At 44.4% G+C, this 27,540-nt stretch overlaps 7 protein-coding genes and 1 non-coding gene across 8 annotated transcripts, besides 1 other annotated feature; 4 read left to right on the forward strand and 4 right to left on the reverse strand.

Annotated features, from left to right (window-relative positions):
- Nucleotides 1–29: 29 nt before the first annotated feature.
- Nucleotides 30–1,129, reverse strand: CLUP02_17723 (uncharacterized protein; the record flags this gene model as incomplete). Its single annotated transcript, XM_049296629.1, has 2 exons — nt 30–697; nt 763–1,129. The coding sequence occupies 2 exons, from the start codon at nt 1,127–1,129 to the stop codon at nt 30–32; spliced, it is 1,035 nt and encodes a 344-aa protein (XP_049137853.1).
- A 1,407-nt stretch (nt 1,130–2,536) lies between these two features.
- Nucleotides 2,537–2,617: a sequence feature (Short protein (CLUP02_17724, UQC76211.1) was converted to a misc_feature.).
- Nucleotides 2,618–3,475: 858 nt separating this feature from the next.
- On the reverse strand, nt 3,476–5,450 carry CLUP02_17725 (cation efflux family protein; the record flags this gene model as incomplete). Its single annotated transcript, XM_049296630.1, has 4 exons — nt 3,476–4,238; nt 4,296–4,514; nt 4,573–5,345; nt 5,442–5,450. 4 exons carry the CDS (start codon nt 5,448–5,450, stop codon nt 3,476–3,478), a joined length of 1,764 nt encoding a protein of 587 aa, XP_049137854.1.
- Nucleotides 5,451–7,570: 2,120 nt separating this feature from the next.
- CLUP02_17726 (glycosyl transferase group 1) lies at nt 7,571–9,024 on the forward strand (the record flags this gene model as incomplete). Its single annotated transcript, XM_049296631.1, has 2 exons — nt 7,571–8,005; nt 8,053–9,024. 2 exons carry the CDS (start codon nt 7,571–7,573, stop codon nt 9,022–9,024), a joined length of 1,407 nt encoding a protein of 468 aa, XP_049137855.1.
- An 85-nt stretch (nt 9,025–9,109) lies between these two features.
- CLUP02_17727 (uncharacterized protein) lies at nt 9,110–9,589 on the forward strand (the record flags this gene model as incomplete). The annotated part of the gene is made up of 3 exons (XM_049296632.1): nt 9,110–9,211; nt 9,301–9,397; nt 9,492–9,589. 3 exons carry the CDS (start codon nt 9,110–9,112, stop codon nt 9,587–9,589), a joined length of 297 nt encoding a protein of 98 aa, XP_049137856.1.
- Nucleotides 9,215–9,288, reverse strand: CLUP02_tRNA338. The gene has a single exon. It is a non-coding gene; the product is annotated as a tRNA-Val (tRNA).
- Nucleotides 9,590–10,137: 548 nt separating the features above from the next.
- CLUP02_17728 (phosphotransferase enzyme family protein) lies at nt 10,138–11,622 on the forward strand (the record flags this gene model as incomplete). The annotated part of the gene is made up of 3 exons (XM_049296633.1): nt 10,138–10,206; nt 10,267–11,071; nt 11,147–11,622. 3 exons carry the CDS (start codon nt 10,138–10,140, stop codon nt 11,620–11,622), a joined length of 1,350 nt encoding a protein of 449 aa, XP_049137857.1.
- A 723-nt stretch (nt 11,623–12,345) lies between these two features.
- CLUP02_17729 (uncharacterized protein) lies at nt 12,346–13,155 on the forward strand (the record flags this gene model as incomplete). The annotated part of the gene is made up of 1 exon (XM_049296634.1): nt 12,346–13,155. The coding sequence occupies one exon, from the start codon at nt 12,346–12,348 to the stop codon at nt 13,153–13,155; it is 810 nt and encodes a 269-aa protein (XP_049137858.1).
- A 1,022-nt stretch (nt 13,156–14,177) lies between these two features.
- Nucleotides 14,178–16,251, reverse strand: CLUP02_17730 (cytochrome P450 52A11; the record flags this gene model as incomplete). Its single annotated transcript, XM_049296635.1, has 5 exons — nt 14,178–14,249; nt 14,316–14,761; nt 14,824–15,586; nt 15,656–15,876; nt 16,002–16,251. The coding sequence occupies 5 exons, from the start codon at nt 16,249–16,251 to the stop codon at nt 14,178–14,180; spliced, it is 1,752 nt and encodes a 583-aa protein (XP_049137859.1).
- Between the last annotated feature and the right edge of the window lie 11,289 nt (nt 16,252–27,540).

A 27,540-nucleotide genomic window follows, 5' to 3' on the forward strand; every position in this document is an offset into this window, starting at 1 on the left:
TCCCCCTTCCTACACCTCCTTTCGCCCTCTTAGTTGAAAGCCTTGTTCATAGCCTGGTGCGCCAACTCGACACCGAGGAACGTGGCCGCGTTCGCGGGCACGGCCCTCGCCAGCGCGGGTCCGAACCCAGGGAAGAAGGCCTTCACACCGCCCCGTCCGTACACCTCGCGCACCACGCCGCCGAGCGTGACGTTCCCCTCGGCCGTCTGCAGGCGCGACTTGACCGTGTCGACGGGGAACACGGGGATCCACATCGCCACGCCCGCCGCCGCGCCGGCGGCCGTGACGGCGAGCAGGCTCAGCTCGCCCGAGGGCCTGCCCGTGACGGGGTCCTTGGGGGTGAGCCGCCGCTTGATGTACTCGTAGGCGGCGAAGTAGGCCGCGCTGCCGGGGCCGTCGCGCGCGAGCGTGGCGACGGAGCCGCGGAAGACGGAGCGCACCCCGCCCTCGGCGTAGAGCTGGCGGACGACGTCGGCGCCGCCTTTGTATTTGGGGGACTCGCCGGGCTTCAGGCGCTGGGACTGGACCTGGAGGATGACTTTTACGCGCTCGAAGGGGGCGGTGATGGCGGTCATGGGGATGGCGGAGAAGAAGCCTGCGGCGGAGACCTGGGCTATGGTGAGGGGGGCGTCGGGGGCGGAGGAGGTCGTGCGGACGAGGGTCTTGCCTAGGTCGTAGGCCCAGAAGGAGACGGCGACTGTTGGGGGGTGGGTGGGTTTGTTAGCCGAGAGGCACGAAGAGAGGAGAGGGGGAGGGACATACACATTGGCGTGACGCCCACGAGCGGCGCGCTCACGCCGGCGTACAGACCCCTCCGCAGGCCGTCGCGCGCGACGCTCTTGCGGACGACGTCGATGGCGGAGGAGTAGACGCCCTTGTCGGCGGTCTGGAGGCGGACCTTGACGAGGTCAAAGGGGTGGCCTACGACGACGGCGCAGACGCCGCCGAAGCCGCCTGCCGCGAGGGAGCGGAGCTGGGTTGCGAGGCCCGAGGCCGCCGCTTTCGTGTCGGCTTTGAGCTCGTCTTTGGATTCGGGGAGGCGGGGGACGGCGTCGGCGACGGGGGTCGGGAGGGAGGTTTGGAGGGATTGGTTTAGGGATTTTGTTGCTTCTGTCGGGGAGGGTGCCATTTTGAGGGAGGGTGGAAGGGGGGAGGGGACCCTGGGTTGATTAGGAGGATTGGAGAAGGGAGGAAGGGAAGGTTTTGTGCGGACGACGAGAAGGAGGTTGTCGCGAGATGGTTGTCGTGGATGAGAAGAGTGTTTGGGGAGAGGAAGGGGGAGCTTTCACGTGCTCTGGGTTTTCCCGTCTTCTCTGGCTTGGTTGCTGGTGTCCGGTAGCTTGCCCTAGGCGCGAAGCTGTGATGCGATCCAATGCGTGCCTTTACCACCGTGCGGTCCGTTCCTGGTGCAGTTTCTGGGTTGCTAGTTCTTGTTCTTTTTTTTGCAACTATTCGTGCGTTCGGGAACTAGTAGTTGGAGTTGCAGTTTTGGATTCGGTCGTCCGTTGGAGAGGGCGGTGCGCGGTCGGATCGGAGAGAGGGAGTGAGAGACGCTTCAATGGCGGGAGACCTGGTACCTTGAGGTAGCTCGCTGCGGTTGCGGTACGTCAGTCGTTTGAGCCTCGGCAACACTCCAATTGGGGGGTTTTGGGAGTCTCCACTTGTAGCCGGAGTATGGGGAATTTTGTGTACCTTACGGAGGAGGTACCTTATCCACTCGAAGTAGTAAATTCCCCAGATTCTTTCCTTGAATTAGCTTGTGATGATTTTTATTTAGTCATGACTTGCTTACAGGTCCAATGAGGAAAACGTCAAGGAAAGAGGGACGCGACAAGTGGCCGGTGCATCCAAAAAGAGGACAGACCATCGTCTTTTCTTCACGTTCCTACGGGGCAATTGACTCGAGAGCTCATCCCAGCGGCGCGGGATGAAACTGCAGCAACCTCCAACTCTTGAGGTGGCACTTGGCGCTGGCGGCACAGCGGTGCGGTGTACATGGATAGGTACTGTAGTGCGGTGTAATGGTCGGGTGCCTCGGTCGTTCGGCTCATTGTGGTGCCAGGGCTCCTTCCCCCCCAACTTTTCCCACCACATGAGCTGCCCATCCCGCTACTTTCAGGTACTTACTCCATACCTTACCAAGGGCTGCTCCGGTCCGGGCGGGCTTTCTGGGGGAAAGGAGGAAACTTGAGAGGGAAAAGGAGGGGAAATGGGGGGAGGACCTGGGCCTAGATCGGGGCCTTGCTTTAGCGGGGTGCTCTGTATTTTGCTACTTCTTCATCCTAAGCAATACCTGCCAAAGGTACATAATTAGACCGGCGCGTGTGCAGAAAGATGGCGATGACGAAGAATCATAGGTGGCTTCTACATTGATGCTATTGAAATGCTTATGTGATGCAAACTATAATGTGTACCCGTTGGCTACTAATCGTGTAAACGGTCTGAAGGAAGAATGGGATGAAAGTCAATTCCCATAAACACACACACACACACAGAGACAGTTGGTGTCACTTTCATGTGATTTCCCAATGTCCCAATGCCATCATCGGTCAGCGTGCACAAAACACCCATCTCCCTCTCCCTGAAATACACCCGCCTTATAAGGACCTTGAAGTGAGACCACATTCCCGAGACGAGTTACAGAGTCGCACAAAACCCCTCGCCCGACTTCCTAATCTCGCCTCCCCAAGTAAACAAAGTCGACGTCAACCGGCGAGTAAACAGCCACCAACAACAGCCCCCTCGACAAAGGCATCTCGGCTCGCTGCTGAAGTATCCAATTTCTCAAACTTCTGCCTCGAACCTCGAATGCCAGATCCTGCAGGCTACAAACACAACTCTCTTCCGCCATAACGTCAGCCATTCTGGCCATGCAATGTTTAAACCCCGCGTGCCAATGTACCTCACACACCAAGTGGCAGCTCAACCCCCACGCGGGCGGACGGAGAACTGCCCTCATTGCGAGACGTCACACGCTCGTATAGCATACTTCTTACAGGCCACCTCGGGTCGGCGGAGCATTCACAGAATTCATCAAGTAAGATAGGTGCGCGATAACTTTAGCCTCAAGGGTATCAAGCTTTTTTGTTCTCCATGTCCTCCATCGCCACCCCTCGCGCAAAACCATGTGTATGCACTTGCTTCTTCTACTCATACAAAAAATGTTTCCTTGAATGGCCGTTCCGCAATGCCTTCCGTGATGCGACTTGCCTGATGTATAAACGTTCCGTGACTCCTAGAAGGAAGAAGAAGAAAGAGCCCGACCGCGTAAAACCCCCGTCTCCAAGATCGGGGGTCTCTCTAGCACCAAGCCTCTATGCGGTTCGCCTTCGCTTTCTGTCCCGCTGTCTAGTCAATGAAGAAGAAACACAAGAAAAATAGACCAGACACTCTACTCTCACTCCCGCTTCGTTCGTTCGTCCGGGATTGCCAATATCTCAGAAATCGTCGTCAAGGGGGTCGGTTGTCCGCTTCTCTAAAATGCCCTCTTGAGGGGTGTCGTGGCCAATCCCGTCGACCTTCCAACGCCGCACCAGCAGCTGCCGTCGCCTTCTCTTTCGACCTGGACTACAATGTCCATTGAGTTCTTCAAGAGGTATTCCCGCACGCGATCCCGTACTTCGTCCAGGCTCGCACCTCTCCCCGCCACGACGTGCACGATGCCCTGCAGCTTGTCCCCTGAGTCCTCGCTGCTCCGGTGGTCCATCCAGAACTTGGGCACCGAGTAGTTGACGACACCCTTTTGCTGCAAAATCCCCGCGAGCGTATTACGCAGGTTGTACTCAATGTCGTCGGGGATATTGAGAAGTAGGTTGCGCGCGGACGACTTGATGAGCGGAATCGCCGCGAGGAAAATCAGGATCGCAATGGCGCAAGAGGCCAAGGGGTCCCAAAACGTCCACCCCGTGTAGTACGTCAAGATTGTCGACAGCACTACGGAGGCGCTTCCCATCGTATCGGCCAGAACATGCAGAAAAATACCCTCCATGTTGTCGTTATGATGCGAGTGCCCGTGGCTATGCTTCTTTCCGTGCGAATGATCATGCCCGTGGTCGTGGTCGTCGTGTGAGTGCGAGTGGCCGTGACCATGGTCGTGGCCGTGGTGATGGTGTCCAAAGCCCCAAAGGCCCAGCAGGTTGATGACACCGCCGAGGAAGCTAACAATGAGAAGCTCCCGCAATCGGTGAAGTTCTTGACCTTCCCAAATTCGCTCAAACGCCTCCACGATAATCTCAACGCTAAGAAGCCTATCATTTGTCAGCGTTGTGACTCGTGCTGCAGCCTGGGAAACCTACATCAGCAAAATGCCATTGGCGAAACCACTCAGCGTCTCGATCTTTCCAAGCCCAAATGGAAATCGCTGGCTCTGAGGCCATTTGCTAGTAACTGCGGCGCAAAGACCAACAAAGAGGGCAAAGCAGTCGAAAAACATGTGAATCGTGTCGCTGAGGAGACCGAGCGAGTCGGTGACGTAGCCGTAAAACGCTTGTACGGCCATGAAGCCAAAGTTGAGACTGCGAAAACCAGAATGTCAGTACTATTCAAGGTGGAGTGTTTCGTAGTCCGACTCACGTCATGAAGTAAAAGATTCTTCTCGAGTCCTTCTCCACGAGAATGGTGTGGAGGACCGGAACCGCCGGCGTATATTTCAGGAGAACCCTCGTAAACAGAGACGGCTTCGCATGGTCGTGAGAGTGGGAGTGGGAGTGGCTGTGGCTGTGGGCGTGTGAATGGCCGTGATGGTCGTGGCCATGGCAATCGCCATGAGCGTGGTCGTGCGAGTGTGAATGGTCGTGATCGTGATGATCGTGAGAATGCTCGTCTATCGTCATTGCGCCGTCAAGAGGCTGGAACGTTTCCGAAAAGGACCCATTTGTAGGCGTCAACAACTGACGACCGCTCGGTGTGATGTCCGTCTTCCAGCCGTCCATTGAAGCGAGAGAGCGAGGCGCCGCTCTTTCTCGAGGAATGGACGACTGGCTCGAGTTCGCTCGGTGATGTGAGTGGCCGCCGTGGGCGTGGCCATTGTGACCGTGTGAATGATCGTGGTTATGTGCGTGGCTGCTGCCGGTCGAGTCTTGGCTCTGGCTGTGGGAGTGCAGCCCGCCGGTGGACATTGTCGACTTCAATGCGTGAAGGGACGGCGGCGAGTGGGAGTGAGAGTGCATGTGGTGATGGTGAGCGTGCGGTAGAGCGGAGGATGGCAAGGCGTAGGACGAGGCCATGTTGACCGCGGCGCGCGTTGTCGAGGTCGGTCGTCGGTCGGTCTGGGACCCGGGACTGGGATCGTTGTCGGTGTCGGTATCGGCGGGGATGGGCGAGGAAAAGGGCCTGTGTAGTGTCCCCTCTGTCGTATTTTCGTTGGGTCGTTTTCGTTCGCCTCTCCACCAAGGGCCCGTTGCGTCGGGATCTATTCGAAGATGCCCCTATCTTGTGCTAACCTGAGTCATGGGCCGGACGTTATCCGCATCCGCTAATTTTTTCTGGGGTACGTCGAAGACAGGTCGACAACGGGTACGAGATATTGAAAAGCGTCGCAATTGAGGTGTCGTGGGACGTCCAGAACCGTGGAGCTGGAAGATGATGGAGCAAGAGTCGTGTGTGTGTTCGGGCCAGTGTACCTTGAGAAGACCTGGAGCTGGCAGTTGATGGCGGTGCGTGGTGGTTCAGGGGACCTGCACAGGCTAAAAAGGCCGGAATGGAGTCGCCCCGTCAATGACGTTGCGCGCCGCAGTTCAACGCTGAGCGCTGGAGGGGGACGGGAGATTTGATCGTCGACGGACGTGCCGGCGCCTCGCACAGACAATGCTGGAAGCGGCGAGAGTAGGTAGACAGATACGAATGGATTGGTTCGCTTGTGCTGTCGAATGCTGAGACTTGGAGATCTAATAAGATGAAAGAGGACCAAATGTGGCTGAAAGGAGGAGCGGGGAGGGGAGCAAAGGAATTGAATGCAGAGGGGAGGAAGAAGAAGAGGAACAATAAGAGTGTCCTCGATGCTACCTTCCAGAGGCAATCAACCTAAGCCTCCACTTGCAAGGTATCGGTATCGGTACGGCAGGTCGTCAAAAAGGCGGGATGGGCCAGCAGATGCCAGCATGGATGATGGAGGATGGAGCAGCGTTATTGTTTTTTTTTTTTTTTGGGCTGAACCATCGGGACGCATGGCATGTCGGGTGCTGCCTCCTTTCAATCTTTCAGATGAATCTCTCGCACCCGTGGACTTCTGGGACCTGAACCTAAAGGGGAATCCAGCCGTCAACCCCTGCAGATTTCTCCGTGTGGGGAGAGGCCGGGCGCCGGGTACGTAAGGTGCAGGTCGAGGAGGGCGGTCGTGTCTGTGATTCGCTGGGTGACACATCAAAGATGCCATCCAATTGTCCATCAGGAGGGGCACTGGGCAGCTGCATAAAGCTGTTCAGGGGATAGAGTATGGATACGGATCAGCATAGAGCAAGACAATGCAATACCCTCGATCCTGGCTTGCCTGGCATGTCTGGGCGGATAATCTCTGATGGGACGGTCGCGGGTAAGGCGGTGTGATGGCTAACACTTGCTCATGCTATCCGCGGCCAGCCCCGTTGCGACATGTTTTCTGGGCCAAGCCAATGCCTGTGAGAGGAGTTCAGATGTCGCCGGGTGACAGGCACACAGGCAAGACAGTCGACAGGCATGAATGGTCTTTTCTTCTCTCTTGTTGTGCTGAGGCTGAGTTGGTCTGTGTCGGTTTTGCATGTGCAGCAGCTGGTTTTCCATTAATTGGGTGACGAAAAGTCTCGTTCGGAGATTTCTAATTTAGCAATTGGTGAATCGTGATCCAGACCCACGCAGGGGATCTGCAGAGCGATGAAGCTACCGTCTGCCGCACCTCATCACCTTATTTTCTGATGATCCAGTTGTGAGGTTATCGAGGAGACTGGAACAGAAGGATGCGTACCTAGGTACCTTGACTGAGGTACCTTACCTTAGGTACTCAGAGTGTTTCTCCACGTGACACCGTGTTATCGCGGCTATCTTGCTTATCAAATCATGGCGCCCACATCGGCCCCTCATTGGCGCCACCGTTGCAACATCCCAAAAGGCCTGCCCAAGTTGGAAGGCGCCAACAAGGACAAAGTCTTGGAAGGTGAGCGAGTCTAGCCCAGTAAAGAAGCTTCGTAGGCCTCTCGCGATTCCGGTTTGTTCCCCACGAGGCCATCGTCAGGTCACGCAAGTCTGGGCAATTTGGCCTTTTTTTGCTACCTACCAAAAACACTTCAACTTCGTGTCTCCTCCCCTCCCTCTTCAAGGATACTCAGCGAAACTCACGGATACTCCCCCCACCGCTCAGCCTTCAACTCAGACCCCTCCATGCGCGCACGCGCTAAGGCTGTTGATTGCAACTTCAGATGACAGGACGGGACACTTTGCATGACGGATACCACCACATCTGAGGCCTTGACGATCCATCTCCAAACTCCACCGCATTTCTCACCTCAACCACTCACGGCAACGGAGACACAAAGATTCACTTTGGCCTACGCCGTCAATACCCTGCCACATTGGTCCCGAGCTGTCGCACATCGCCAACATGTCGTTGATACCTCTCGTGTTATCCGTCATCGCTGGCATCTGCACCACTCTTGTCGCTGCTCTCGGCATCAACTTTCTCACAAAGCTGCTGCCCACTCGCTACCATGCGGCTGAGAACCCCAAGGATGACCACATCCAGATCCTGGTCCTCGGCGATATAGGCCGGAGCCCTCGCATGCAGTACCATGCCATGAGTATCATGAAGCACGGCGGTAGAGTTGATCTCGTTGGTTACAAGGAGACTGCCCGCCATCCGGATCTCGTTGGCAATGAAAGAGTGGCTTTGTACCCATTGCCACCTCTTCCTACCGTCTTCAAATGGAACACCCTGCCGTTTCTCATCAATAAACCGGCCAAAGTTGTCTGGCAAGCCTATTCCATCTTCTACGTTTTGGCATATACTGCACCCCCAGCTCGATGGATTGTCATTCAGGTAAGTGAGCCGCTACTTTGTGGAATCCACAGTCTAACTTTTTGCAGAACCCTCCTTCTATCCCGACGCTGCATCTGGCTTTGCTCGTGTCCCTCCTGAGAGGAAGCCACCTGCTAATTGACTGGCACAACTATGGCTGGTCCATCATGGCCACCGGCCGCAGCCAGAAGAACCCTCTGGTATGGCTCTACAAGAAGTATGAGATGTACTTTGGAAGGGTAGTCCCCACGGCCAACCTCACCGTCACCGACGCCATGGCACGGCAGCTCAAGGAGAAGCCGTATAGCAACAAGAAGCCCATCTTCACCCTGCACGATCGGCCAGCCGAAGTGTTCCAGCCCATCGCATCGACCAAAGCCCGGCAAGATTTTCTCTCGCATCTTAAGGAGACCAAGGACGTTGCCGACAGTATCATCGCCGGGACCACTCGTCTCATTGTCAGTAGCACATCATGGACCCCCGACGAGGATTTCGGCCTGCTGCTGGACGCCTTGGTGGCCTACGCGCACCCCGAAGAGGCCGTCACAGAGACCGGCGTTGGCCGACCTCCGATACTGGCCATCATCACCGGCAAGGGCCCTCAGAAGGCCGAGTACGAGGAGAAGATCAAGAACCTCCGCCTGGAGGGTAAGCTCCCCGGCATCACCATCTTGACTGCGTGGCTATCAACCCGCGAGTACGCCACGCTGCTCTCATGCGCCGACCTCGGTGTCTGCCTCCACAAATCCAGCTCTGGTGTTGACTTACCTATGAAGGTGGTTGACATGTTTGGTTCGGGGCTACCTGTAGCTGCCTACTCGGCATATGAGAGCTTCGGCGAGCTGATCAAGGAGGGTGAGAATGGGTGCGGATTTGAGACGGCTACTGAGCTGGCCGACGTTCTGATCAGGCTTCTAAGTGAGAGCGGCAAGGACGAGCTGAAGACCTTGAAGGCGGGAGCCATCAAGGAGGGAAGCTTACGCTGGGATGAGGAGTGGGATCGCGTCGTTGGGCGGATCGTGGGTGTAATTGATAGCTGAGGTGGAGGTTTTTCAATTATAACCAGAAAAAATAGAGACAAGCTAGTAGGCATAAAAGTTATTGAAACTTGTGTACAGCGAGACCATGGATATCAGGATGCCACCGTACTACATGATAAGAACATTGTGGATAGTGAAAGTTCACCCCACGATCGGAAAAAGCAAAATGGCCTTCCGGAAGGCAAAAGTTTGATTTCGCCCGGACTTGAACCGGAGACCTTCAGTGTGTTAGACTGACGTGATAACCAACTACACCACGAAACCAGTGATTGTTAGATGCTGAAGGGCTGCGTTGACTCATGGAGGCCGCAGTCGGCAGGCCCTGAGTTTCCGCGAGGCAGCTCGCGGCAAGGATGGCCCCCGGACCCTCCGCGTCCGAGGTCGGGCCGGCGAATCCCCATTTGAGCCGATCTATTAGCGGGGCATACCCACCACGGCCTCTCCATCACCCTCCTCTCACCGCCGAGAGCTGACGTTCGGCGCATACTTCGTAATGTCTCCCGAGTTTGTCCCTGGGTTCAACGACTTCAAACGCTATCTCATGCATCTTTACGGCACAGCTTAGGCAGAAACGCGTGCTTTGCAACGTTTTCAAGACATGACCCCCAGGCAGCAAAGGTCTAGCAGGGATCATGGCAAGTCTACGGCTGCATGTCATGGTCTGAACTAAGATCAGCGGCCGATGGAGTAAACATGTCTAGTGGTCTCGGACTTGATCCGATTTGTCTAGCTCAGCATCATCTCAGCGGCAAGGCCCCAAGTTCATCCATGTGTGGAAAGCTTCGATGATGACTTGCGTTTGCTTTATCGTTTCGCGTCCTGCGGTTCCTTGACCCTTGCAACAGAAAGACAAGACAAACAAGAAAGACAAGATTTGATGAGAAATAAGCATTAAACTCCTTCCTCTCTGAGATTTATGAGTCAACTGTTCTTGTTTGGGCAAGGGTGTAACGAGGATTGGATGGAGTCGTCTCACTTGGGGATATACTTAAAGAAGCCATGAGATTCTCGTGTTGCCTTGGTCGAAAGGTATCAACACCGGCCGAACCAACACCTTACTCCAAAGCACTCACTCTATCCCGCAACTCGAACTCATCTCGCTCACCATACATCATGAACCACGAGCGATACGAAGAACGCCTAAACCTCGTCAAGAGCGTCATCCACAACTACGGCCTCGAAGTAAGAAACCCCCCTCCCTCCTACCTTCCATCACCCACCTCTATCTAACACCCCCTCAAGCCCGTCGACATCACCCCCATAGACTACGACGAAACAGCACCCTTCGCCTACAACAACTACATCTACAAAATCACTCTCTCCGCGCCCCTCACACCATCCTCCATCCCTCATGAACGCCGCCGCCCGTACACCCAGCCTCCCCCTGGGCAAGGCACTTCTACTGTGGTGATGCGCATCGCGAACCCGAAAGCAGAAGGCGTAGTCCAAGACAACCGCGTTGAGAACGAGGTCGCGGCGATTCACCTCGCGCGAGAGGGTTTGGGTTCGTATAAGCCTGAGATCGCGGGGCTCGTCCCGGCGTTGTATGATTGGAGACCCCATCGTCCTTCCGAGATCACGGGGACGGAGGCGGGGGTGCCGGGCGACGGTGGCAGCAGCAGTTACGGGTGGAGTCTGATGGAGTTCAAGAAGGGCGTGCCTCTCGATACCGTCTTCCGCGACATGAACGACGGAGAGAAGGGCGATGTGCTGGGCCAGATTGCGGATTTGGTTACGGGGATCCAGAGGGTTTCCTTGCCGATGAGTGTGAAGTCCCACGGGGGGCTGTCGATTGACGAAGCGGGAAGAATCGTGGGTGGTGCGATGACGACGGTTAAAGGCGGACCTTGGGAGCGATATAGCGATTTCTGGAAGGCGAGGTTGGCAATCCGGCTGGAGGATGCGGATGCGAGTCCGGCACTGGATGGGTGGAGGCCGAATGGTGTGCGGGAGCGTGTTGATCGGTTCTTGGAGTCTGGGCTGGAGAGGTATCTTGATGGGTCTGGAGTTGATGTTGGGAAGTTAGCTCTCATTCACGGGGATCTTAGTAAGTTGTATACTGCCCCGGTCAAGTCTGGTCTCGTCGTCAAGCCGATCCAGCTTACTGACATTCCTCTACCAGCTACGAACAATACCCTCTACGATACGACCACCAAGAAACTCACCTCCATCCTCGACTTCGACTTCGCCTTCGTCTCCCACCCCTGTCACGAATTCTTCACGTCGCTAGGCGACGTCGGCGGCAACACGGGCGGCGGCACGGGGCGGGATCCAGATCTCAGCGGGTGTCTGCTCGGTAAAGCGATGTTGACGGGCGACTTTGACGGGATCAGGAGGAGTCTACCGCAAGAGGCGTTGGGACAGCTCACGACGGCTCGAGCGTGGGATGATGCGTTGAGGGAGAGGGATGCGGTGCGGCCTAGTGAGATTAGGGGCATGGCTGCGCTGGATGGGTTGAGGAGGCTGGAGGCGCTGGCGTGTCCTTTTGCTTTGGAGCATCCTGTCATGTTGAGGCGGAAGACGAGGGAGGAGATTGAGGGGATGAGGGCGGTTGCAGAGAGGGAGCTTGTTAGGTGTCTTGAGGGGTTTGGGTATTAGTTGATCATCTGGAGGCTTAGTGTCTTTGGAGATCAGGGAAGATGTAGATCTGATGAACCTGGCTCCCTTCCTCAGAGTTAAGTAACTAAGTTTGTGGCTCGCACGTTTCCTCGGGTATACCACAGCCATTTTCCTTAGACGCCTAGACTGGCAACCATGATACGGGAAACCCGTGATGAAGTCTTGCCATTGCCACTACTATGATATAATAGAACTGTTTTGGTGGTTAAATCAATGGAAATATGAATCATTTGGGCATAACGTGGCTTTCTCGAAATATCCCAAAGGGTTCTGGATAGCAAGGACCGAACCCTGAAGTCTACCTATATACGATCATCATGGCTTCGTGCCTGAGAGCCATTGCGCCCTCTCCCATCTGTGGTCCGCAACTTTTGAGGGTTAGAAACTTGCTCAACCTTGGATGACCGGGTTCTCCAGCATCGTGGAATCCTCAGCCCTGCGATTCTTTAGCTTTTCAAAGGCCATGGAACTGTATCTCCGGAAAGAACCTGTACGGGCTACGCCCAGTTCATGGAGTGTATAAGACTCCTCTTCTTCTCCGATGCCAGTCTTCATCCCTCCAAGGCCTCGCAGTAATCATCATACTCGTAGTTCATACATCATACTACCCAGTCTTCCATTCACACCCTACTTCTCAAGGCCTTCGAAGTCAACAACCCAAGAAATCACCACCTATCAAGACAAGCAACCACCACCGCTACAATGCAGCTCAAAGACCTCCTTCCTGCCGGATTACTCCTTAACAACCTCTTCGATAAGGTGGAGAAGGCTGAAGAGCACGCAGACGGCCGCATCACCACCACCAACACCAAGCAGGTAGAACTCGGCGATGTTATGTTCTTCCACGACGACCTGGATGACCTCAAGCGTTTACTCGCCACTGCCGGCTCAGATTCAGTCACAATCAAGAAGCTTCCCAAGACGAATGTTATCATCGTCAAGCGGACTGCGAGTAGTGGTGATAGTGCCAATGACGCTGTTGACGTTGTGGCAACACCTACTATGTTATCCACCTCACCTACCGCCACCGCCTCTACTTCACAATCCTCGCCAGCCACGGTTTCCGAGGCATATGACTTCTCAAAAGAGCTGAGAATACCAGTCGAAATAGAGGCACCCAAGTCACCTACAACATCCTCCCCGGAAGACATGGAGACCTTACGCGAAGAGGAAGAAGCCGCCAAGTCGGAGCCCAGCGGCAACGGCGCCACCAGCGACTACGACGTCGACCCTGAAACCCAGCCCACCCAGATTTCACCCAGAGACACTAAATACAAGACTCCTGGCGTATTCCCCTGGAGGAACAGGCTCTGTCGCTGCGTTTCCATCGGCGCCATATTTGGGAACAAGGACGACCGTCCAGCCAAGTCCGACGAGCCGCTGCCGCCGTACGAGGAGGGCGTTTCCATCTTCAACTGGGGCAACGGCGTCTGCAAATGCGTTCCTATGGATGATGCCTTTGGCGACCATACTATGGCGGCGTTGGGTTTGGCAATTGAGACTATGGACTAGAGGCTTTGAGCCTTGGGTTCTGAGTACTAGAGTTGCAGAGATTGTTGGATATGGTTGATACCCGTTGGAAGTGGCCGGGTTGGAGGAAGATGTGAGGAATCATCAGAGGTAGTGTGGAGTCGCGGGCAACTTTTCAAGCTTGTCGACATGGAGAGTAGAGTTGTAAAGCCTCTGCTTAACCTTCGTGGAAAGCCAGAATACACATACCATCCTCAGAGGTTAGCAACTGAAGGTACAACACACCATTTGCTGTCTTCTTCAGCTGTTATTGCAAAGTGACATGCCAACTCTGCGAACACGATTGAAGTCAATTATGAGGGACGATGTCGTCTCACTTCTCATTCCGTTCACGTAGACGAGCCCGAAGCTCATACGATGAATGCATGATCGAGAGCCCCAGCTAGCAAATTGCAAGCACTGCGTGAATTAGCCTGTGGAAGCTATCGACGTCGCTCGCTATCACAAGCGAGCGGGCCTGCATAACTTTCCATAAAAGCAGTGACCAGACATGGGAACGTTGCAGACCCCATCTACTTGCATGAGTCCGCTTTAGCTCGCCGACAACGGACGACCCATGCAGAATGCCCCTCTACCCCTCCAACCCCTCTGTAATAATGGACGTGGTGGGCGAGAGAAACAGGCTGTGAATCCAAGTGCCGGACCCATGACGGGTTCGCCCGGAGAAGGTTGGCCCAGAGAGTCTGTTTAGTGAATATGTTTCCTTTGACGACAGTCGAATGAGCCGCGGATCATGACAATGTTGTGCTACACGGTAACGTTCCAGTCAAGCATTCTTCCAGAAACGTCATAAACACACTAACGTCTATATACATTCATCGCATCCAACATATCGTCGTCAGGGTCAAGCATTCTCTATGATACAAGGTAGATGGGGTTTGAAATGGGGCACGACGGCCCCAGATAACCCCCCACCAGCCGTCTCTAGACAAACGCGTCAGACCGTCGAGTCGTGGTATCCCGGACCTGCGTTTTGGTTCATTGGTGGTATCATGTGAGAGAGATTACGCTTGTTGTCCCTTGATCTGGACCTTCACCTTCATGCCATCGACAGGCTTAGCGGTAACCAAGTGAGTCTGTAGAGGGGGGATATCAGTACAAGTAGCTCGTCTCAATGGCAAGGGCAGTGGGGTTCTACTCACAGAGAACATGACAGACTTCGTCTTGTAGAAACCCTTCTCGTCAAGCTGGGGCTGTCCCTTCTCATCCAGGTCCAGCTCGCCCTGCCCGACCTTGACAAACTCAAAGTATCTCGCGATGCAGGCCAGAATGATGCGCACTTCCAAGTTGGCGAGCTCGGATCCGGTGCACCGACGAGGTCCTCTCTCGTAGGGTCTGAAGCAGCTGTCCGGGATCTTGGCGCCCTCCTCGCCGAGCCAGCGCTCGGGCATGAAGTCGTCCTTGGTCTCGCCAAAGATCTTGGGGTGGCGTTGGATGATGTAGGCTCTGGGGGTCACGCAGAGGTCGTCGACGACCAGCTTTTGTCCGTCGGGGAGGGTCAGGGTCGTTCCGGATCCTTGGGGCGCGACGCGGGCTGTTGTTCCGGGAGGGTGCAGGCGCAGGGCTTCCTTGATGACTGCGTCGGTGTCTGCGCGGCCGTTAGCTAGCTGTTCCGAGGGTAGAGATGATGTGGAGAGATCTTGAACTTACAAGGCAGGCGGGCCAGAAGCTTTCCAGCTTCGGGGCCCTTGAGTTGCTCAATGACAGACTTGGGGCTCTGATCCGGGCCAAAGACCTCGTCGAGCTCATCCTTCAGATCCTTGGCAGATTGAGGCCGTCTGTGAAGCTCGTAGAAGCACCATTGCAGGAGAATACTCGTCGTGTCGTGGCCGGCAAAGAGGAAACCGCGGAGAGTGTCGCTGGTCTGTTGGAGGATCTCGGGGGTCAGAACGTCAATGCCTTGTAAACTGAGGGTGGCGACACTGCGGGATGTGGTGTCGGCACCGGCCAGGAGCTCCTTGTGCTGCTTCTTGATCTCTTCCTTGAGGATGCCGTCGAGCTTCTTGTCCAGGCGTCTGATGGTGCGTTCGTTCTCGGTGAAGTATTCGCGCATCCAGTTCTTGCCGGGGATACGCTTGTTGAAAGCTTGCGATAGGGCGCGATATGTAAGTAACACCTCGCTTTGCTTGCCCTCGATTTGAGCGTTCAGATCCATATCAAAAGTGACAATGCCTGGCATTAACAATGAGTACACTCCAAATTCCGTAGGTGTCTTTTCAAACTCACCGATAACATCGAAGGCCAGGTTTGTGGTGTACTCGTCGATAGTAAACTCTTCGCCAGTAGCAGCCTTCTGCTCCATAAGCTCGATAAAGGTCTCCGACTTATCCAAGATGACCTTCACTAGACCGAGAAGATGCGATGGGGCAAAGCCGGGAAGAATTCTCTTTCGCAGTCCCTTCCATTCCTCACCCTAAAGTGCAAGCGTCTTGTCAGTCTCACGATCCTACCTAACTACAGCAGCACCATGCGATGGACTTACATCCGTCGTTACGAGAGATCGTGCGCCGACCAGAGGGGCCAGATGTTGGATGGCGGGGTGCTTCGGCACGCTAGTACTGTACTGCTTCGAGGGCTTGGTGACCTGTTCGGCAACCTCGTTGTCGAGGATGAAAAGAATAAGGAACTTTTCGATCGGTCGCCAGTCCACCAGCAAAACGGGAGGGAATCCAAGCTTCTCGGCCTGTTCGTAGAGAATCTCATCTACATAGTCGCAAAGCATTAGCACGCCGTACGATTTGTGTCTCGTTTCCCGAAAAGCCGCAACGTGATGCAATTGCAACGCCGCCAGGACCTCCCCGTTACTGATTTCCGAGATTGAAACGTACCAAAAGCCCTTCTAGGATCACCCAGACCGGCGGACTTCTCAATCCACGGCCAATGACCCCTCACTGGGTCGGCCTCTTCAGGCTGCGGGAAGTGAGAGTACTGCTTGATGTCGATACCCGGTGTGGTTTTCGTCCGTCTGAAGTAGTATACCACGGCAACGGGGATCGCGGCCAACACGAGAAGCTTCCATTGAAGGAAGACACTGAGCTTCTCAAAATTCTGCGACGTGACAAAGCTGAGGAGAGCCATCTTTGCGATCGCGCGGGGGTTGAGGGGTGAAACCGCCTCAACTAGCCTCTAGATCGTGAGAAGGAACACCGAAGCGTAGTTTTCCAAACAGAAAGTAAATAAAACCACCCAGACTATTCAGACTTTCGCTCGCGCGAAGATGTGCGCCATTTTCACGAGGGCTGGGAACGGCCGGTATATATTGCTGACCACCCTTGTAAACCTATTTTTTTTCTTGCTTGTACGGAGTATGGTAGGCCATCAGTACACCATGACGGAATGTCGCAATGGGGATCCGCAGATCCTCCCTCTTCAGCAAATCTTCAGCACTCAAGACGGCCCGCGAGACTACATGTAAGTCAAAGCACCCACTTTTGGGCACCCCCCCCTTTTGGGCACCCCCAAAAATCCCTCCCAGCCACTATATTAAAACCCTACCTATTATTTCAATTCAACATAACAATTACAAAAATCGTCTAAATATATTCCTTTTTAGCATACTTACTAATTAATAGGTAATAGTATCGTATATTAAAAATAAGCTCTAATAAGTACTTAATACTATTAGAAACGGTCTCTCTATTAAAAGGGCCTCGATTAAGTTCGGGGTTCCTAGGATAATACTTTAGGGTCGAAAGAGAGGCTATTAGATAAGGGCGAGGGCATTCGCAGAGCTTTAGAGGTTTCTTCTATAGTAAGAAGACTAGCTAGCCTAGTAGATTCGTATATAGTATTACTTAGGTATTATACTAACTTATAAATAGGTTAAGGAATTCGCTAAGTAAGTTCTAAGGTCCTAGGGGGATAATAAACCACTTAGTAAGAGATAAATTAACGCTTTTATTAAAAGGAATTTATTAATAAGGGTCTAGAGAAGTTATTTAATCGATTCGCGCCGTATTAATAGAGCTATTATTAATATAATTAAATAATAGTTTAGATTACTTAATATACTAGAGATTAGCGGTATTAAATAGGCTAATAAGTATAATATAAATAAAACTAGTATAATAGAGGGTAAGAGAGCTAATAGGCTAGTCTTAGGTATAATAAAGGCTATAGTAGTACGAAAAAAAGAGCCTAGTTCGCGTACCTAGGTAACGATTATTGAGTATATCTCTATTAATAATAGAGCTATTAAACCACTAGTTATTTATAAAAGAAAGTCGGTTTAATAGTAGTAGTTCCCTCTTTAACTTACCGCTTATAATAGTTAGAAGTTTATAGTAATAGATAATAGCTAGACGACCGACGAGACTACCCTTTACTAGCTAAAGGAAGTATTCTTACTATAGACTAAGACCCCCCCTATTAGGGGGCTTAGTAAGCTAAACTAGCCTCGACTATTAGTACTAAATAAGTATAGGAGTTATATAACGACAGAATTTATATAGGAGTACTATAGAAATAACGTTTACTTATTATTCTTACTACTACACGCTTCCTATATCCTCTAGCTATTAGATATAGCTATCTTTAGGCCTATTAAGTCTATATATAAAAAGGAGCTTAGTGTAAGAGATTAGGCTATGAGCACTTAACCAGCGAGGCTATAATGTAGGTATGGGTGTATTGTAAGACTAAAGCTTGCAGAGTCCTTCGTAAGGGCTCTGCTTCCTAGAAAGTTCTTTCGTAATGAGATCCGTGCACCGGTCGCTGAGTCATCGGCGTCCTGTCGCCGGCCGCATCCCGAATCCATTACACTTAGTAAGGAGGATATAGTAAATAATTCTACTATTATTAGAAAGCGGTACTTCTTAAGCTATTACTAGCTTGCTCGTTTAGCTAGTCTAACGTCGTTAAATATACGAAGTAAGTAGAAAGTAACTAGACTATAGCTACTTAATATAGCTAAGCCACTTCTTAACCTAATAGTCCTACTTATATAAGTTATACTATCTAAAAGGGGCATAGAAGCTAGGTAGATAACTAGTAATACTAATAAACTACTTAACTAAGTATTAGCGACCTCTATTATTAACTAGTTAACTCCTAAGAAGGCTAGCGAGCTCTGCGATTACTTAAAACTATTTATAGAGCTTAGTTTAAATAATAGTACTCGACGATTACTATTCTAAAAAATAAAAAAAGCTTTTAGGGAGTAGGCCTACTAATTAGCTATATCTTAGTACTAAGTTCGAGTTCTTAAGGCCAGGATTAAGCGTATAAGGCCTAGGAAAAAAAAGACTATATATCTAGACCTAAATACTAGGTTCGCGGATATTTAGAACGTATAAAAAGCTTAGGAGGACTTTAGTAACCGTCTAGTTAGTCCTAATTAACTCGTAGGGGTCGAATTACCTAGGGAGAATTTTAATTATATTATTATAGTAGTGGAAAGTAGTTAATTAATTAATTGTGGTTGGTGTTAATGTTTGGATGCCATGTTTTGTTGGGGTGCCCAAAAGGGGGGGGTGCCCAAAAGTGGGTGCTTTGACTTACTGCGTAGTGTGGCATCCGGAGGACGGGGTGGATTGGATGGGTGCGCGGAACAGCCCATCACCGTCCACTGGGGGAAGGTCGAGCTATTTCATGCTGCCCGCCCCTAGCTAATTACGGTTAATTGAGCGTAATGCCAAGACTGAAAACTCTTCGTACATGATGCACCTCCTCGAATCAGATCCAGTTTATCTAATCTGATGCATCTTATCTGATCCGATGGTGGGGGAGCCGACACTACCTCCGAGGCTATCTCGTTTTTGTGAAAGGTGTTGTCACTCTGTGTATGTAGCTAACAAAGGCACCCAGCGGAATCCCGTATCCCACCGGGTAGCAAGTGGGTGACAGCCTGGATGGGGTCAAGACAGTGAGGAGTAATATCTAGCCAGGGATCATCTCAGTTTCTTGCCAATCAACGTTTTTGTCTCTCCGTATTCTTGGAGAAAAACTGGAGATCTTTGGTCTTTTGCGTGATTCAATCCACTTTGTTTCCCCCAAGGGATATTTGCCCGTGAAGTGGGCGAAACTGAGTGTTCATAAGCTTGGACTCTCTTCCATTGTTCTGAACCAGCGACAAGAACTCGATTTGCAAGCATGATAGAGGTGAGTGGCCCTCGTTGCGAAACAAGACGGCAAACCCGCAGAACGGTGCTCCAACATCATATCTTGTGAGTTGCAGGACCAGGTCGAGTAAGTGGTGAACGAGAAGCTCACGAGAAGGCATTAGACGCAGTGGGCGCCCACGCCAGTGACTGGATGGTGGGGTAATTAGATGGGCAGTGGCCAAAGTCACTGCCGCCCATGTTCGTCACAATTAACCTCTCCCTTGTTGACACACTGTGCCGCAACTTTGGCCGAGGCCGAACCGCGACTTCGCCGTCTGCCTGCGCCATGTGTGCCGGCTTGCCGGACGATAAGCCCTAGTCGAATGAGCCCGACCAAGATGGGCAAAGCAGATCAGCGTTCGTCCCGCTAGCTTGGCAAGGCTTAGCACTGTAGGCTTGCAGCTAAAGCTGAAAGTGTCCTGAAACCATTCCCGAATAGTAGCATTTCTCGAGGTTATCCAGCTTCCCGGCCTTGAGCTCGAGAATACAACCTTTTACAGCTAGTCTTGACAGCTCCTAGACCGTTGACTCTTGCATCATGATCCAATCAACTCTGAGAATTAACAATAGCAAGTCAAGTTGTCACCTTGGACATCAAATCTGACGTCAAATTGAAGGAGAGATCTTCCTCGAAAGTGCCGAAACCATTTGGAAGACAGCATCCTTTTTTAACCATGAGCTCAATGAGAAAGTTGTATAAATTCGACATACCTCCATTGACTATCATGTAGTCATTCTCACAGTATCACCTTCTGCAGTAGTACACAAGCAACTATTTCGCCACACCTCTCTTACCTACGCTTCCTCACCTTTGATTACTCAACATGCGAACATCTATCTACTCAATGCTACTTGGCTCATGCCTAGCAATACTACTTTTGTCTACCGTAGTATTAATAAGTATATAATATAAAAAAGAAGCTCATAGAGGCTAATTACTATTAAGGTCTAAAAAATAAATTATTAAAATCTACCCTTCTTTTAAAGTATATTACTAACGCTCTATATATACCTAAGCTACTCCTTTATTACTTAGTCCCCCTCTTTATACTCCCTAAGCTATTTTTGAATTAACGAGGCTTAATTAGTAAAGCTTAATAAAATATTCCCTCCCTTAGGCTTCGTTTTAAAACTTATTTACGGTTTATATATATTATATTAATCCCTTATTTAAAAAGTTTTTAAATATATAATATAAGGGTAAGTATAAGCGGCGCTTATTAGCTTAAATATAGACCCCTTATTTTAAATAATAGCCTTATAATTTTATATTTAAGTTACTCCTATTTATAAACCGTTTTTATAACTACTAATACTTAGGTAGTTATTACCCCATTTTTATTTATTAATATTAACCCCCTTTTAAACTATTATAATTCTAAATTCCTTTTTTCTTTTTTATTTATAGTTATTTTTTTATATATAGTTTTTTATTTTTATTAATATTTACGCTACTCCCTCGTTACGTAAATATTATAGCTAACGAATATTTTTTAGATTTTTATTTTTATATACTTCCCGTACTTAAATAAGTCTTTTATAGAGTCGTTCTATATTTATTACTAACTCGTTTTAATATAAATATAGTTCTTAATTACGGAGTTATTATTATTAATAATAGAACGGTTATTAGTACTATAAGTATACTTAGTAATAATAGTAATAGTAGTCTATTTAAAAAGCTTAATATTCCCTTTATTTACTTTAATTTTATATATATATTATTACTTATATACTACTTATACTAACTATTATAGATTTTTATTAAAAAAAAAAAAGCAAACGTTAAAAAGATCGGGGTTAGCTAAGTACGCCCGCTCTTTTATTCTATTTATATTATATATAAAGCGCTTAATTTAAAAACTAAGTATTATAATTAGCTAGGTTAGTAATTTATAGCCCCTAGTTCGCTCTTTTATTTAATACTTTTTTAAAATCTAGCGTGTATTATATTAAATATACTATGTAAAACTTTTTTTATAAAAATATAATAAATACTTAGCGCGGTTACTAAATTTTTTTTTTTTATATATTATATTAATAATATTTTAAGTCCTTAAGTTTATAGAATTTACGGTCTAAACCCTATAGAGCATCGCTCTTATTTTAAATAATAACGTTTATAATTTAGAAGTTTATTACTCTATTATTACTTTATTATTATTATTACTTAGGTTATTAACATTACTTTATGGCTTTAGTAAACTTATTAAATTATTATTAATAATACGTAGAGGGTGCTTAAGCGCGCTAGTAGAGAGGCCCGCTCGACCCCTATTATTAATAATAATAATAATAAGGTAGTTATAAGCTCTTTTTATACTACCTTTTCGTCCTATAATAACGCTATAATTACGCTACTTCGTATTATTTATAACGAGGTACGCCATTTAAATAATATTCTAGTTAGTATATAGTTACCCCGCTTGTGCTCTATATTCGTAGCTAATTATTTATAAATTTATTAATAATAAGGAGATTATTCTTCTTATAATAACCCCTAGGATAATAGTTAGGGCGGCCCTTTTATATATAAAAGCGGTTTTTATAAATAAGGGCAGTCCTTTTATATATTATAAGAATTAGGGAAATAGTTCGTAATTAGTGCGTTTATACTACTTAGTTATAGTTATATAGCCCTCTTTTTTTTATTATTAATAATTAGTTTATTATATTATTAAGCTTATTAAGAACTAGAGCGCGCTATTTAATTAAAACTCGTTTTTTATATATATTAATTAATACTACGTTTTTAATATACTTAGTTAGTTCTTATATATCTTTATTATTACTATATCCTTTTTATTAAATTAAGTATTATTACCTCTTCTTTAGCCCTTTATATTATATAATATTTTTTATTTTATAAAATAGCTCTCTATTTATATCCCCGATAGGTAAGGGCTTCTAAGGGGCTTTTTTATAATATTAATACGGCTTAAATAGGGATATATAAAATATATTATATATTTTATATTATATTAGTATATTTAGTTAATAAGCGACCCCTACCGTTCTAATTATTAATTTAATTTTAAATAAGCTTAGATACTTATTAGTTAACTTCTAGCTAGGACGTTACTTATTAATATTTTTTTTTAATAATAGTACTTAGTTATTTACTTTATATAATATATTTATTTTAGTTTTATTAGCTTATTACTTATATATCTCGCATACTTTTTATATAAGGGGTTATAGAACTTTTTAGTTAGTTTATAATTAAGCTATATACTCCTTAGCTAAGATATTCTATATACCGTTTTAAGCTCCCGTTAAGATTAATATAGGGTATATAAATAAGAACCTAAGTAGGGCCTTAATAAGTACTTTATAAATTACTAAGTACTAGGTATTATTATATATAAACTTAGCTAAGTAAAGACGCTATACTTAATCTAATTAGTTTTAAGTATAAAAATAGTAAAAGTACTATTCTAAATATTAGTTTTACTATTTTATTTAACTATCCGTTTATAAATAAAACGCGGTATTAAAATACCTTTTTATTATTAAGAAATAGTAAAAATAAGTTTAAAACTTATTTATAAATTATAATAGATTTAGGATACGGCTAGTAATAGGACGCCGATAACTTAGTAATTAGTATACGGATCGTATTATAAAAGAACTCTTTAAAAAATAGAGCCCTTATAAAAGACTTTATAAGCTTTAGTTTTATAATATATTTATACTTATATTATAACTTCGCTAGTTAGGTACTTATAGCTTAATTTCTTATAGTTTTAAAGCTTTTATTTTTATAAAATAATTAATATAAATAATAATAAATTACGGAAACGAACGGAACGTTAACGAAACGACGCTTAGTTATTAATAAAGAGCCGTTAGCGTTAACGAGCTATAGCTATTTAGAGTTAACTATTTAACCCTATTTTATTTAAAAAAACGAGCTTATTATAAAGTAAGTCTTATTTAAATACTAGTATTTATAAAAGAGCTAGATAAAAAAGATCATTAAGGTAGATTACCTTTATAAGTTAGTTACTTTATTAATACCCTAAAGACCTTATTTATTATAAACGGGGCGTTTATTAATAATTAATTACTAAATATACGAAGTTAAGGCGCGTATAAAGGCGTAAATAATATTAAAATAGCTAGTTTAATAAACCCTATAAGCTTAATAATAACCTATTTTTATAAAATAATAAAAATAATAATTAAAAATTAAAACTAAGAACGGTATTAATACGAGGAGCTTATTTAATAGCTTACTAAGCGGCCGGTAACGCGTTTAAGTTAATAAAAATACGAAAAGCCTTTTTTTTATAATTATAAACTAATTAGAGAAGAGTTTATAAGTATTTAGGTAGTAGATTAGATTATTATTATAAAAGTAAGTAATAAGCTTTATATAGAAAGTATTATAAAATAGTATATTAAATAGGCCCTATTTAAGATATCCTTATTATTATAAATATAATAGCATAATTATAAAAAGAGTTTTTAAGATCCCCTCTTTTAAGGCGACTTTTTAGTATTTATTTATTAATAGTATATAGACCTTAAGACTTAAGAACGGGAATATTATAAAGAGCTAAGGATGAAAAGGCTAAAAAAGGGCTAGACCCCTATTTAGTTCTTTACTAAGTAGTTAGCGATTTATTATAACTTAAGTATAGAAAATATAGAGAATTTAAAAATAGAGATATATTAGTTCTTTTTTAAATTATTATTTTAGCTATAGGACGATTTAATTTATTATAAGGTCTTAATTAAGAGAGTATATAATATAGCTTACGAGGCTAATAAACTATAGTTGTTAAATTAATAAAAGAGTGGCGACTAATTATAAAAACATAATAAAAAGAGGCTATATTTATTATTAAAATAACTACGTTAAATATCCCCCTTTTATAAAAAAAAGAGTAAAAAGAGCTTTAAGGAGCTAGGCTCTAAAGACTTACTAAGAATAATATTATAAAAACTATATAATAAGAGTACTCGTACTAAGCTATTATAAAAGCGTTATAATAATAATATTAAGTACTTTATATATAATAAAATAGGCTATATATTTAGTAAGTATTAAAAGAATAAGTTGAGAAATAGGGGCGACGATAAGCTAATATACCCCTAATTAAAGTTAATATTAATAACTATTTAATAGGTTATTACTAAGCTAAGAGTTATAAAAGTTAACTTATTAAAAAACGAGTAAGTATAGGTAATATACTTAATACGCTTATACTAAGTATTAAGAGGGTATTAATAAGAATAATTACGAAGGGTAGGGTAATAGTTCTACGAAGTATTATTAAAAAGCTAATAAAGGTTAATATAGATATATACTCTAAGATAAATATTATTAGTATTAGGCTCGTAACCTACTTAGGGTTAACCCTAGTTACTATTATAGCTCCCTTATTAAGGGACTTTTAAAATAAAGCTATAGACTAAGGAAAAGCTTATTAATTAACGCTCTTCCTTATTAATTACTATAAGTAGTTAAAAAAGATTTAGTAACTATTTACTATAGTTAATAAGGATAAAAGAATAGTAGACCTCTTGTTATTATAATTATTAATAAGTTAAGAAGGTATTTGTATTAATATAATAACGAATATATAGTTATACGAGCTTATTTTAATTACCGAACTAGAGGTAATAGCTCGTAATATTATTAAAAATTATAAGAGGGTATATATATTATATATTATTATTATAAAAAGTATTGCGGGGGTAACGGAGACCGAATTACGAAGGGGTTTATTACTAAAACTTTAATTAAAAATAGAGACGTTTAATAAATAGTTAGTAAAAGAACCGTAGTTATATAGTAGGGTAAAATACTTTATTAACCTAGTTCTAAATATTAAACTACTATATAATCTTATTTATTTATTAAGTAAAAAATAATTTAATAAGCTTTGCGCGTATATTATTAAGAACTTAGTAAACGGTTATATTATATTTTTAGTTAGTAAGGTTAGGGTACTAATCTTTTTTATATTAAAAAAGGACGGTACGCTACGCTTTTACGTAAACTATTACGGGCTAAATAAAGTAATTATAAAGAATCGATACTTATTATTACTTATTAATAAGCTTTTAAATAGGCTTCGTAGAGCGAAATAAATTTTAAAAATAAATATTAGGGATACTTATTACTATATTAAAATTAAAAAAAGATTTAATAAAAAATAGCGTTCTAGAGCCGATATAGTTATTTTAAATATACTATTATACTTTTTAAGCTAACGAACGTACTCATAACGTTCTAAGTATATATTTACTAAGCGCTCGCTAACTTACTAAATACTTATTATATAATATATATAAACGATTTAATAATCTATTTAATAATAAAAGAGTAGTATATAAAGGATATTAAAAAGGTCCTTTAACGTTTACGTTTATACGGGCTTTTTATTAAACTATTAAAATACTCGTTTTATTAAAAAAAGGTTAAGTTTTTAAGTTATATTATTATATTAAAAAAAATTAAAATTAACTCGTTATAAGTGCGAACGATTATTAATTAGAAGGCGCTAGAGTTTATTAGGGATATCTAAGTATTCTTAGGGTTCTATAATTTCTATTAGAAGTTTATTATTAAATACTTAGGTATTATTATACTAATAATAGTATTATTAAAAATAAAAAAGGGGTAAATAAGGGACTTTTAGTAAATTAAAGAAGTAAACGAGGCGTTTAATTAGTTAAAAGTTATTTTTATTTTAGTAACTATACTTATATATTAAAACTTATAACGTATTATATAAATAAAAACCGACGCTTTAGTTAAAACTATTATAGTAATTTTATTATAATAAACTAATAAAAAATAGCGACCTATTACTTATCAATTATAAAAGCTTATGAATATAAAGTAATAATAGGCTACGGGTTAATAAGAACTACTTATTATAATAAAAGGGCTAAAGTACTAAGTTTATTATTTTTAGGGCTTTTTATAAAAGTTTATAGTTTTAATAGATTACTAAGTATTTAAAAAAATAATCGGTATACTAGCGCAAGACTTTTAAAGAAGGCTTATAAAGTAGGTATATAAACTATTAATATTTAACTTTAACTTAGAATACTAATTAAGGAAAACGAACTTAGCGAATAGTTTATTTAAAAAGCTAGATTATATAAAGGGGGAAGTATTTTATAAAAACGTCTTTTTTATACTAATTTAAAAACTACGTCTTATTAATAAACTATTACTTAACGTTTAGTAAAAGATAATTAGCTTAAAAAAATAAAAAAATATTATTAAAGTATATATTTAAATAGTTAAGGCCTCTTTTTATAATCTTAGCTAAATATCGGCTAGTTCTAAGGACGGGGAATCCTCTCCCTTATATTAGTAATATATTATAAAGTATATTAATAAAATAATAATAATTATTATTATAATAACTCGAGGTAAAAAAATAAAAAAGTTATTAATAAACGCTCGTTAAAGGTTTAATAAGGATAAAAAGGAGTTAAATAGAGCTAGGGTTATTATATTAAAATAATATATCCTATACCCTATTATAAAAGAGCTTATAAAGAGTAAAATAGTATTCGCTTCTTATTTTTTATTAAAAATTAAGGAGCTTATTAAAGGACTATAAACTAAAAACGAGTTTTATATATTATAATTAATAAGAGTTCGTATTATAATCAGCGAATTAAAAGTATATTTATTTAACGAATAGGGTATACTGTTTTTTAAAAAAAGACTTATTATTCTTTAAATAAAGTCTTTTTAAATAGAGATCTTTTATTAATATTATAATAATTATGGGGTAGGTTATATAAAAACTATAAAAACTCTCGAGCTAATTTAGAAGAAGTTCTATTAGAAAAATATTTAATAAAATATTTAAAAATATATTAAAAATTATAAGTATTATTTAGGAGTTATAACCCTAAGATATAAGCTATATAGGTAGCTATAGTTATTATTACTACTTTTATATTTATTTTAAGAAATATTTATAAACTTTATTATAGGGCTATTACTAAGTACTTATAATAACGGCGCAAAATATAATAATATCTTAGTTATTATTTATTATATAATAAAGTTTACGAAGTTTTTACTTATTATTAAAATACTTAATATAATATAAATAGTAAGTATTTTATACTAGGAGGTTAAATATAAGTTTAGTATATTAAAAAGTATTATTATAAATAGAAATAAGCTTCTTATAAGCGTATTTTAAAAAGAGTTTACTAAGGAACGGGCGATACGTCGCTAACTATTTACTACGTATTATTTATAAATAGATAGCTAAATAGA

Source organism: Colletotrichum lupini, chromosome 10 (assembly GCF_023278565.1).
Source record: "Colletotrichum lupini chromosome 10, complete sequence".
In the NCBI taxonomy this organism is placed as follows: domain Eukaryota; kingdom Fungi; phylum Ascomycota; class Sordariomycetes; order Glomerellales; family Glomerellaceae; genus Colletotrichum; species Colletotrichum lupini.